Raw genomic sequence first — 13930 nt, forward strand, 5'->3', positions numbered from 1 at the left:
CGGCCCAATGATCACCCGCCCCCCCCCCCCCCCCCCCCCCCCTTTCTCAAAAATATTACTTCGCCTCCTTACGCCCTTGCCTCTTCAGCACTTCCACAAACCCGCGACAAAATCTTCGCGGAGCACAAAGGCAAGGTGGCCGTTAGGAAGATGAAAGGTGCATTGAAGAATGAAAGTTCTTCGAGAAGGAAGAGGAGATCATGGCCATGGAGATGATTGGTTGTATGGTAACGTGGTTAATAGAGAAGCGAATAGATAACTTACTCGCTTCGATGGCATATTAATTGTGAATTGCTTATGCAATCAAACAAAGCTATTGTTTGATGGGATTAATAAATTAAATATCTTGTACTAAAAAAATGAATGACTGCTCTATCAATACATCTCCAACTAAATTTGCATTTAAAATTTTTGTTATTCTTCGGTTTATAATGCATGGGAAAACAATTAAGAAATGACCATTTTTTAAAAAAGGAAGAGTTACTTACATACCACTCAATTCTGATGTATTTACATATCGAACACCTAAACTTCAATTTATATATATATATATATATATATCACCTTATATATGCATGGAATGGTATATTTCAACTTTTAAAAATTAAAAATAATGGTACTATTCATGTGATATGAAAGATTTCAGTGGTATAAATGTGTTAGATATGTAGATACATAGGAATTGGGTGATATGACAAGGATTATCATTTTGTGGCCATAATAAATAACCTGAATCAATTAATCAAGGAAACATTTTGGATCTGTTTCATTTCTTTGTGAATCAAGTATGCCCCCCTCAAAAAAGACGTTATTTTCGCCCCTGATGTTGAGATGAACCTAAATGAAGGAAAATATCTTAGAGCAGGGGACATAGATAGAGAATGATTTGCATATGGGTTTGAAATTAAAGTACACTTGAAGACACGCTATTAATGAGATAGATAATTATTTGATCAATTGTTTTTCCAAAGAAACTCAAAAATATTTGCGGAGAGTATTAGTGAACTAGCTACCCCTCAGAAGTGTTTGTTTTACTTTTTAGCAAACACAGTTGTGTAGAGAACTAATGCTACAATAGCTTTGGTGGATAAACTCTTCGTATAGAAGATAATTTTGAAGATTGATTATTAGCATTTTTTAGCAATGTTGGCAATTAAAACTTTAATTTTGGACTAAAATTAAACGTGTATCATGATTTTGAATTGTTTAAAAACTTGACCCATTTAAAATTTTCTTTTTTTTTGAAAAAAAACCAAGTGAGATTAGAATAATCATTGATAAAGAAAATAAATCATCTAGCTATAAATATATTTTTGAACCCAAATGATTTGCGCACATCAATGCAGACCAAATAAAAAGATAAGGAAGGTTCTTAAGCATAATTATGATAGGAACTATGGATGTTTCTAGTTAAATGATAAAGTACTCATAAAAAGTCCACTGCATTTTAAATAGATGAATTAATTTTTAAGGTAAAAAATTTTTGGAAGTTCTAGGCAATAACGTAGGCCACATATCACTATCATCATCGAAAGTGTTTAAAATTTGAGACTAAAATTTTGAAGGGTACAAAACACGTTGTTTGAGCCTTTACCATGCTTGAGCAATCATTCTTTAAAAAGTGGAGTCATTAACAAATCTCTGTACTACTAATCATCAATATCAAATTTAATTCTTAAAAATGGCAAAAAAATAGATGAAAATTAATAACATAATTTTATTGATCGATAAGAGTGTTGAAATCTAAGTTAGGCACTATGAACATAGAATCAAGTGTCAAATTTTGAAAGAATGATAAAACATATTCCAACCATTTTTAATAATTCCCTATTAGCAATATATGAACATACTAATTTTCATACCATAAACTATAAATATAGAAAATATTTATGTAACATGCCTTATGATCTGAATCTTTCAAGTCAACTATCTAAAGAGAGCATTTCTATTAATTGTTATCAATGAGGACATTTGAGAATTTGCCTTTCCAAGCAACCAAGTATAATAGTGATTTGCATTTGTTACTAACTCTCTATGCAATTTTCCATTCCATTATTTCATCATTAAATTTTCATAATTAGGATATTTTGAATATGATTTCTAGCATAAGGGTTCTCAGCATCTTGATTACTAACTTCTTAGTAACATTTTATTCCATCTTCTTCATGCAAGTTACCAACATCTTCAAAGAGAATCTCCTTCACATATTTTTGTCGCTCTTATTGAAAGAAGATAACTTTTGGTGTAGAGGAATGACCTTCAATATGGAGGAGAGTCCATATTTAAGGTATATACATATTCGTTGTTTAACAAGTAGTTTATCAAGAACTAGAAAAATTGCTTATTAAATATAAGCTCCATTGCATATTTGTATTCTATGTTTTTGCATAAATGTTTTTTCAACTAATAAACTTTAAAACTTTTGCATACAGTCAGATTAAAATATCAAAAAAATATTTAATATTGATTAAAATATTTTCCTTAATAATAATTGAACGCAACCAAAAAATATAAATAATATCTAGACAATTATAACGATTTTAATTAAAAGCTTCAAATCTATTAATAAGGATATATGTCTTAATGCGTGGCATAATAAATAAAATTACTGAAGGCTCGATTAAAGATTAATTATGGTTATATCTTAAGAAAATTAATATACAAGCTTAAGAAAGATTTTAAGATGGACCATGTTCAAATTCATGTGAACTCGATAAATAAAATTAAACAAGAAGCTCAGCTCAACTCAATTTATTTACAGCACTCCTGATAGAATCCATCTCGGATAGCTTTTTCATAGTTTTGCTTTTCCAAATAGCTACCATTGTCCTATATATTTACAACCTTCTAGAATTTTTTGTGGTAAAAATAAATTTTTGTAACTAAATCTGCTAAAGCATGATAGCAATAGAAAAAAAGGGCATTTACATACTTTGCACACAATTCTTATGTATTAACATATCTCACACCTAAGCTATCATATTTACACATATTACTCAAATCTATAATATTGCATCAAAAATAGTACTAGCACCACTTCTAAAAAGTGAGATACACCTTTTCATTCATCAATAGGTTTATTGTATGCAAATATGGAATTCTAAGTGCGAGACATGTAAATCTATACAAATTGTTTGCTACATATGTAATTCCAACCCATGCTCCTCCCCCCCCCCCCCCCCCCCCCCCCCCCAAAAAAAGAAAAAAAAAACTAATGTTAGGACTTTTAAAAAAAAAATGTACCGTTACTCTTATAAACCACTGTAACATCCCCAAACAGACTCCTTATTCTCAATGCAAAAGCTTCATACTACCCCTAATAATCAGGACCTTAAGTACATAGAAGCAAAGCAACAATGTTCCAGAATGCCATATAACGTTAAAAGTGGCTCCACAACATAAAACCTAGATTCTAGAATGTAATTAAAAACTGAAATATTTAGAAAATCACTATCTAATTCATGTGAAAACAAATGAGAAGTGAATTGGGAGAAGAAACCTTACATTGCCGGTGCAAAGTTCAGCTAAGATGCATCCAAGTGACCATATGTCAATCTTTTTGCCATAAGAGAGCCCCAAAATAACTTCCGGTGCACGATATGAGCGTGATTGCACATAAGAACAGAGATGATCTGTTTCAAAACAACTGCTACCAAGGTCAATCACTTTTACCTCACACCTACTATAGCTTTTTACCAAAATGTTCTCAGGTTTCAGATCACAATGAATGAGGCCAAGGCCATGCAAAAACTGAAGTGCCTCCAAACACTGAATAGTAATTGACTGCGCCAGAGATGACAATTATATATTAGTATTTAGATTAATTAAAGTTTACCAAATATGAAATCTTGTAAAATTAAATAAGCTTTAAAACCTGCAGCCTTGGCATGGTAAAGTAAACCTCCCCTCCAGATTCTCTGTTGAATTTGTGAAATTCATACAAGTTTGCCTTAAGAAGTTCGCAAACAATCAGCAAGTGCTCCTGCACAGAATAAAATTACTTAGAAAGGACTTTAATCACTTTCATAAAAACGAACCAAGAGTGAAAAAAGAATGAACATCTATGAATTCAAGAACCGATTCCATCTGCTGCACTCATGGACAACAAATTTTTACTATTCTTGAAAAAAAATATATTTTAGATTATAAACAAAGAAATCAAATATTAAAAAAAGCCAAAAGACAGACATCTGGTAATGTATCAGGAGAAAGTAAAATGTGTCCAAGAAAAATTGGAACAAGGCAATGATGATGTAATGATTAAATTAATTTTAGACGAAATTGTTTCCAACATAATGTTGACGAGATAAGATGAGAGCATTAACCAAACTTTAAAAATAGACTAAGTTTCCCATAAGAGAAAATATGAAAACATTTCGTACCCTGTAGTAGAAGTAATCATACAGGCGCAAAATGTGGTACTTGTCAGCAGGATCGTTCTTATTAACAAATTTCAGAAGCTTAATTTCATCAAGGCTCTGGTCAAAAAAATCTTTATTGTTCTTTATAATCTTCACACATACATCAATACCAGTGTGCAGGTCATGTGCCTGGATCGCTTTGCTGAACGCAGCTGACCCAAGATATTCTGTAACATGGTAACGCCCAGCAATTACTGAATTAAGAACAACATGAAAATTTTTGTCTTCTTCAAAGCCAGTCCTGCACATTGTGGAAAAGTGGCAAACAACTTGAAAAAATTACTTCATACAGCAGATAGCAATAAAATAAGATAAAAATTAGCGCAAAGAAAAAAAGGCTGAAAAATCAGTACATATGAATCATTACTTCTTTCTTGCGAGGTTCAAGTTACAAATCGAATATAGAAAAAAATTTAAAAATAACAAAAGATGAAGCAGGCATGCCTGTTCTTTCTGTGCACAATCTTGAGATTGAAAGTTTCAAATTCCTCTTCCTGTGATTTTATCTGTCTTACTTGCTCCTGCAATGCAGCTGATTCTTCATCCTCTAGAGTTATGCCCGGTTCCTCTTCCCTTTCATTCTTCATTTTGCCTTCACGTACATTTCTGAATGTCTCTCTTTCATCATAGGCAGAGTTTGACGCTGATGAACCACTTGAATTTCTAGATCTAACAGTATCAGAAAATCTTTCATCTCTAGAGCTCCTTACAGGTGAAGAATTGCCGCTTTTTCGTCTCCATGTGGCTAGCATATCCTCCGCACCAATGGCCTTTCCATATTCTTCATTAACATCATCAACAGCGATATCACCCTTACTTGACCACAATGATTTACCTGAATTCACCCCCAAATTATCCCCTTTTTGCACTGGGTGTGGAAAAGAAAAGCCAACATCAACAAAATGGGCTTCCTTTGCATTATCAGAAGTCATAAGATATTTATTAGAATTGGGTTTAGTTTTCTTAGACATGTCCATCTTCGACTGAACTAAAAAACTTGTACTGGTATTAGATTTAGAGTGCCCAGAACCACTTATGCCTGTATCAAGATCATGAAAATACTCGAGATCACCTTCACTACTACCACCAACTAAACTTTCACGAACTTCGCTGCCAATATCAGCAGCTTCACTGTTTATGCCCACCCCAACTGACCTTACAGAACTATGGTGTGCATCATCCATCAGATGAGCAGGCCGTGATAGTTCTCGTTCATTAAAGGCCTTCCCATTTTCTAGCATAATGAGCTCATTTCCCTGGTTAACAAAGCCCTGCCAAGTTCAGCACGCATTAAATTTAGCTCTTCAACATCCATCAACTCTCCATCATACTGAGTAATCAGATTATTATCATCTGGTTTTCCATATATTTCAAACAATGAACCCAAGGGTCTATCAGAGCAAGTAACTTGCTCAGCATTCTTCCTATGGAAATATTGCTCCCCAGACAAGTAAGAAGCCTCTTCAGCAAAAGATTGATCATCATCGTCATCCTTCCTTAGGGCACGGTCTTGGTGATCAGGAACACTCCCATGGCCAGTGGTTTTCTCATTGTCACTTGGATAGTCTATCTCATGTGCCAAAAACCATGTTTCATCTTCAATAGGCTGTCTCATGTATCCAGCATCATCATCATCTTCATACTCATCAGAATCCCAGTACTCATTCGGATAGTCCATAGAGTCATCCCCGACAGTGGCAAAACCAGAAACCAAATCAGAAGTATCTTCTGCAATTCCTTGACTTACCGAAAGCCAACTGCCTCCACTAGTCCGCTTTCCACCTGATTTCATACAATTATCCAGCAGAAATTTAGGTGCAATAGAAATTTTCTCTGAATGCATAAGTTCTGTGGCAGTATGCGCAAGAAAGTAAGTGCTGCAGCAATCTGAGCAAAAATTGTTTAGGCACTTCAACTAAATTATTGCCCACAAAAATTTCAGAAAGAAGGTTTCATTGTCCTTATACTTATCCCGGAAACTCCCTCAGCCATGATTAGAGATCTAAATCTCTTGTGGTTATGTTATAACTAAGTACAATGGTTGCAAACAGAGTAAGAAAGGTTCTATGCATGTGTATCCAATATATCAAAGTACCAAATGGACGCATGCTAAATTGGCATAGTGTTTTAGGAGCAGCCTAACCTATTAAAATTTCAATATGTGGCCTGAGCAATACAAATCATGATTTATGATAGATGCTCGGGTCTCTTGATCTTATATTCCATACAACATCAAAATAACAAATGAAAATTATTCAAGTTCCCATGATGCAAAAGAAAATTATTGAGAATGGAAAGAGAAAAAGCAAAATCATTTCATTGCAGGATCCAAGCCCACTAAGAAAGGTCTAGCAATGCCGTTGGGATATCTTAAATTTAAATGTGTTAATTCCCATGTCTTCCCTATAAGTGATATGTCGTGACTAAAAAATTATGATAAGCTGGTTGGCTAGGAAATCACCAATAAGTGATGTGCACCATCCCTAACCAAATTTTGTTGAAAAGTGGGCAATGGATAGAGAAGCCGCATTCTAAAATCAATTATGAGAATCACAAATTCTAATGGCAACTAAATAGGTCAATAAAAATACTCACAAACCTTTAAAAAAGGAGTATAAGAATGAAAATAATCCAAAAGTGAAGATTATTAGATTATCTTAATAGTAGGAAATTTCAAAGGGGAAGGCTAGAGGATTAGCGAGCACAGCAATGCGCATATACCCAAGCATGGATATTGTATATTATGCGATGATTAAAGTTGGGTGGATAGACTAGAGAAGTTGCTTGGCAATATATGCAATAAAGGATATCACAGCAGAGTATCTAAAAGACTTCAAATTAAATTTCAAATAAGATTGATTCTCTGTATGGATCCAATGTTAAGAAACAAATTAATAATGAAAATCAAGTTAGTTTGGGTGAAAAATAAAATAGTGATTGATGGGAGAAAAAGCTGAAGACACCAGAGAGTAAAATTAATGAATTAGAGAGATTGGAGGAAAGTAAGTGCTAAAAACATGATTATAGAAAAAAGAATTTGGTGATCTTAGGAATGTACAATGAAGTATTGGTAAAGAATAAATTAAGTAACTGGACACAACTATTAAAAAGAAAAATAAATAAATAATAGTTGACCAAAGATAACTAGGCTAGAAGTTATTTGTAAGGATTTAAATAAAGTAGAGTTATGTATGTGGTCATATATGATTGATGCAAACTCACTAAAAGAGAGCCTTGAATACAGTAGATCAACTTGCTGAGAACAAAATATAAGAGAAAAGGTTGCAAAAAGAGACAACAAAGAGAGTGGGAAATGTGAAATAAGCCAACAAGAGGAGGGCAGCTGGGAGGGCTGTTATGCGAATGAAGTAAAAGCAACCACCCCCAAACAGGATACATAAAGTAAAAGTATTCAAGAAACACTAAAAAGACAGTATGAAGAAATAATTGTTGATAATCAAGTTGTGGAATTGGTTTGAATACGAGTCTGGGAAGTTTCAATGGATAAATAAGCCAACAAGAGGAGGCGACTGAGAGGGCTCTTAAGCAAATGAAATAAAAGCAACTACCCCCAAACATGATAAAAAAATGTAAAAGTATCGAAGAAACAATAAAAGACGTAGTATGAAGAAAAAATTGTTGATGAACAAGTTGTGGAATTTATTTGACTGTGTGTCTGGACCTACTAGAAGTTTCAATGGATCAGTATCATGAAATCTCGATGATTCACCATGATCAAAACAAATGAATTAAAATGGAATAAGCTTTGTTTTTCCCTCTTTCACAATCAAATTTTTCATTCTTCTCGTAAAACTGCACTCATGGGAGAGTAATTAAGATATGTTGCCCGTAAATACAAAAGTTCATGTCATGAGTCGACACAGCTAGAGTCATCAGAAAATCTTTCAAACCCTTCTACAATACATAAAAAGGTGGCTATTATAAGCTCTTTATTGATCTTTAACATAGATAAATGAAGTTTTACATCTAGAAGCTTTCCATCACAATATACAGTTAGAATTTACGTAAGAAAATAGGAAGCAGCATACTAATTGCACTCATAAAAAGGTCCAGAGTAATGTTTCATGAACAACAGCCACCACAAAGTTCTAAATATATCACATAACAAGTCTTTCTGAAACATGTATTTAGCTTTAATCAACTTTCATATGCTTTTTTAATAGAAATATTATGAATGACATTCAAACTAGTAAACATATGAACAAGAATGAAAGTTAACTAAATGAAAATTGCGACGAACTACAAAAGTGGAAGAAAGATAAATGGTAAGAATTTAATAACTGAAATATTAAAAGGTACGAGCTTTATAGAATTCTAGACTTTCAGAAAGTTCATATATTGCCATTAAAGTAGAATTCTATCCTAAGTCATTCATAGCTTTCTACTCAAAAAAATAATTCATCAGTAAAATAACCATTAGTCTACTCCAAACACTAGCCAAGAATCCCCTTATTTTCAAAACATGACAGATAAACCTGTGATTAACACTTTGATAGTAATAATCTATTTGAATGATGAGATTAAAAATAGAGAATGACAATTTACCGCTTGTCTATATGATTGGTGGAATAAGGACAAGAACAAATATAGCATCATAATAACCAATAGTGTACTTCCAACAAAGGCCACCAATTAAATTGGAAATGTTTTCAAAACATGACCGGTAAAACTATAATTATCAGTTTGAAGGTAACATTCTACTCGAATGATGAGATTGAAGGTGCGAAGACTGACCAATAATGCATAAGACTGTTGTTCGTCCATATTAGATAGGGATGCATAAACATAACGAAAAAAGTGATATACAATTAGTCAATTTTTATAAGTTACATTAAGGGAAATCACCTCTGTGTGTGTTAATTAAATATTTAGCAAGTTTAAGAAGATACATATCATGGAAATAATCAACAAAAAAAAATGGAACAAATTTGAGTTAGGATAAAGAGAATAACAACTGCTACACAAAACGTGACTAAAAATCCTCTTTTCCCACAGTACTTGAAAGAAAAAAAAGCATTATAAAATTAAATTAAATTAAAAAAAACGAAATGAAAAACAACAATATCTTCCCAATGAACAATCTTATGCATTCACACAAAAAATATATTCTTTCCATAAAATGTGAATTCACGAACATTTACCATTGATGGTCTCCAGCCTTAAGAAGTGGAAAAGTCAAATCCAAGACCACAAAATGATAATCTCTGTAATGACGCGTACATTATGACTGGTAAAAGGAATTACATAGCTGATTACATATACTATGAGTGATTAAACTGTGGTTCTAACCATTCATAAAAAAAAAAAAGAAACCGCACACCAAATCCTGATTTATTCAATTTCTACAGATTCAAAACCAGTATTATAGGCCCTCAACCACAATCTTGATTATTCACAACAAGGCCTAAGATGGTTATTCCTGAGAGATTATGTTAAAGAAAAAACACCATTTCTCTCGTTCGCTCTGAGGAAAAGAAATTCCAAGGCCTTCGAAGTTTTATGATATGTTAAAAATTGTTTTATGAACAAAAGAAACCTTAGGTGCATTTCAATAGCTAGCAAAATATCATTCACCAAAAAGTATCCACCTAATGTATTGCACAATATGTCAAATATAGATACCAAGTTTCATTTGAAGAAGAGAAAGGAAGGACTATAATCATATCTATTTTAACTTAAAGCATATGAAGACATATTTATATGTGCTAGATAAAAAGAAATTACCAAACTAATGATATAATTTCATTACATCCATCTAATATAATCATATACATACATGTAATAAAGCAAACAAAAGGCAACAAGCATAATTCTGATATATAATGTTTATTACAAAAGAAGTTGGCATTAAAATAAACCTTACGGTGTGAAAAAAAATATGTGAAAGAGCATAAAGATCAAGCTAAAAAATTCAAAGGCATAACAAAGCCATACCTGATGCATTAATCTCTTGCCCAACAGGGACATCTAAAAACGATCCAATCATAAATGTATTGTCTGCACTATTGTGCATCACTCTATTATGCGTCCCTCCAAAACCATGGTGGTCAGCCTTCTCTTCCCAATTAAGATTTGTTAACTTTTCTTCAGACTTGAGCCTTACAGGAGCCAATCTTGGCAGTTCTTCCCTGTGATTATCATCTATGGGTGGTATATCAAGAGCATGGTCGTTAACTACTAGAGAGACCTCAGAATTATAAGGCCTGATTACATCAACTAATTGCTCCTTAAAACCTTCACTACAATCTCGATGGGCATGTTTCTTCTTTCTATCCTTTCTATCACCAGCATCTTCAAGAACACAGTCATGGCTAGAATATTGGTTATCATAAGAAAATGGAAGAACAGTCTTCACTGAGCACTCTTTTGTTGCCTCCTCAGATGTGGACCATGGATTCTCAAGAAAATGGTCATTTGGGTAAGAACAACTGGCTTTGGATTCACTTGTTTGGTTGTTTCCAGGCTTTAATTCGACGCTACGAGTACCATAGGAGGTACTCTGCTTCCCCATCAAATCCAGTTTAGTTTCAAGAACTGAATTCTTTCTACTGCCCACCCATGAGCCTTTTCCAAATCTCTTCTCATCAGATATTAAGAGATCGGAAAAGCTGTTTGTTAGCACAGCATTATCGTTAGAAACAGAGTTGGCATTACAATCAATGTCAATGAAATTCCAAGGGTATAGATCAGCCATGCTGCTCTCGCTGACCTGATGGCCCTGGTTTTTGTGAAGACCATTCTTACTCTTAGTCCCATTTCCAACCTCGATCTCCTTAATAATGAACTCCTGGGACGCTTCACGCTGTTTCAAAGGAGAGGATTTACCTTCCACTCTCACCTCCTCTTCCTCGGAGCAGTTTTTCCGCAAGAAACCATTCAAATCAGGCCGACTACGCTTCAGCCTTTCTGAACCGGTTCTTTCGAAGGAACTCTAGCACCACATTCACCGAATCGCCCATTTTCCAAGGCTACCAGAACAGTGCAGCAATGCCTGAAATTCACACTAAGGAAAAAAAATGATTTCTTACTTCTTCCGTTCCCTCCTCCCAACAAATTAAAAAACGACCCCGAAAACCTTAGAAGCGAATCCAAAATCCTAGCTTTACGAACCCCAACTACTCGGCCTCCAGATCAGTACACCTACCGGGTGCCAGAAGTTGGGGTTGAAACCCTAGCACTCAAAGGAGCACTGCGTAGAAGAAGATGATGAAGTTGAGTGGGTTTGGGGCTTACGGATCGAGAGGACGCGAAGCTGGCGAAAGAAGTGGAAACAAGCAACGGCGGCCGAACAAGCGGCGAAGCTCCGGCAGTCGGCGGGATCCAAGGCCATCACAGAACGTTGCAAGAAGAAAAGGACATCATTTTTTCCCGTGTCTTGGATTTAATCACCCTTCTGACCCGGCAATGAAACCCGTGGAGAATAATGTCAAGCTTTTAGTTCAATATGTCGTAGATTATATATATGTCTTACGATTTGTATTGGCCGGCAGTTTGCTTTTTTTTTTCAGATTTGTAAGAAAATGCGCGATTTTTGGAACACTTGCTTTACGTTCCACTCATGGATTACAATATAATTTGAACTTTAATGCGTTGTTAAATCAAAGATTCACCTGTTCGTAATATCTGGTGGCCTTCCAAAAAGTTTTTTTGGGGCTTTCATAGAAGTTCGCTCATCCATCCATCATGTACGGGATAGTGTGCCGTTATCTTAGGAGCTGCGGGATTAAATTTTGTTTTTTATATTTTTTATTTTATTTAATTTTTTTTTACTATGAGATGAGAATATACTTGTCTCTTAAATTTTTTTTATTGAATATTATTGTACATAAGAAAAAACGTGCATCGTATGATTACGAGAATTGAAAGCCTTATCCAAGCGGCCCAAGGGTCGTCGCAAGCATACTTCAAAGGATAATCGTCAGGCAATGCCAAAGAAGCGTGATAGGTCATGTGTGCCCAAGGTCGACCGAGCTAGGGGTCGAGCAAACTCTTAAGATCGGACAACTACAACCAATTTATAGATGTTTAATGTAAACTGCCTTAACGGGCCAGCCGGTAGATCACGGATTCAAAATAGTCTTGCTCAGGAGCCGACGCTTGATATTGCTCGATCGATATTAGACTCATAATCAGGCAACTCAAAGTCGGGAGCAGATGACCCAAGCATTCATAATTGAACTCGAGATAAAGATCAAAGGGGGCATGATACTTCACGTAGTTGTTGTCATTTGGAGCATTATTCTTATAAGCGATCGACTAAACTGAAATTGTAAAGGGTCCTTTTAAGGCCTTCTGGCGCGATTCTTTTATTTTAAACGATGCAATGCATCTTTCAGTGTGGAGTGAGCTTCTATAAATAGGAGGCATTGCACATAAAAAGAAAATGATTCTCTAATTATCATTCTTTGATTAAGGAATTCTAGTCGATTCTCTTTTTTCTTTTCTCAGCGGATCATTATTCCTTCTTTTATGTGTGTTATATTCCTTGGGCATGGCTCGAGGGCGAATCTAGGTTGAACATCTCTAAAAGGTGCAGTGACCTTATAGTCATGCCACAAATAAGAAAAATAGCAGCACAGAATGAAAATCTTTCTTGAACATATATGTTCAAGAATGATGTTCATTTCCATTATGACAAAGCATGTCAGCATGCTTTCAATGATATCAAGCACTACTTACTGAATCCTCCAGTATTAGTTGCTCCGGTCCCGGGTAAATCCCTCATTCTCTGCATTGCAACTCTTGATGAGTTGACAGGAGCTTTGCTAGCTCAAAAGAATGGGAGGGGAAAGAGAACGCTTTTTACTACCTTAGTCGGCATTTTGTTCCTGTTGAGATGAGAAATTTGTCGATTGAAAAGCATTGTTTGTCATTAATATTCTTTGTTAAAAAGTTGAGGCATTATATGCTCTCACACCATGTTGATTTGATCTCAAGGGTAAACTTCTTACAATATCACATGACACGTCCAACTTTAGTTGTACCGTTGGTCAAATGGGCTATGATATTATCGCAATTTGATATTTTGTATGTCTTTCAACGGGCTTTTAAGAGATAGATGCTGGCTTACTTTCTAGTAGCTCACCCGATCTAGACATATTCAACTCTTAATGACAATTTTCCTAATGAGAATTTAATGACTGTCAATTCCCCGGAGTGGGAAATGTACTTTGATGGAGCCTCTTGCTTAAAATAAGGACCATCAGGATCTCTTCCAAAAGGTACAGTCTAGAATCAGGTTGATCTTCAAATCACCTGAGGACAACATTCTTTGCTTCTCTTATAGTTTAGTGGAACCACGAAAAAATAACACCGCTAAATAAGAAGGCTTAATTTTAGGACTTGAGTTGGTTATCCAGATGGGCATCAATGCTCAGCTCATTATAAGTCAAGCCCTATAAACCTACAAGGTCCTCAAGCCTGTGCTCCTAGCTTATCGTAAGAAGGTTATGACTTTGTTGAAGCAAATTCTCGAGGTCATTCTTATT

General features: G+C 34.7%; 1 protein-coding gene across 1 annotated transcript in view; it reads right to left on the reverse strand.

Annotated features, from left to right (window-relative positions):
- Positions 1-12042, reverse strand: part of LOC110022183 — a 17523-nt gene extending 5481 nt beyond the window's left edge. Inside the window, 8 exon segments of the mRNA XM_020721005.1 lie at positions 3505-3783; positions 3875-3982; positions 4383-4662; positions 4866-5700; positions 5703-6203; positions 10377-11335; positions 11337-11433; positions 11676-12042. Of these exon segments, the coding sequence (XP_020576664.1) occupies positions 3505-3783; positions 3875-3982; positions 4383-4662; positions 4866-5700; positions 5703-6203; positions 10377-11335; positions 11337-11401 (3027 nt within the window). The 5' untranslated portion in view covers positions 11402-11433; positions 11676-12042.
- Positions 12043-13930: the final 1888 nt, after the last annotated feature.

Source organism: Phalaenopsis equestris, unplaced genomic scaffold, assembly GCF_001263595.1.
Source record: "Phalaenopsis equestris unplaced genomic scaffold, ASM126359v1 Scaffold000174, whole genome shotgun sequence".
NCBI lineage: Eukaryota > Viridiplantae > Streptophyta > Magnoliopsida > Asparagales > Orchidaceae > Phalaenopsis > Phalaenopsis equestris.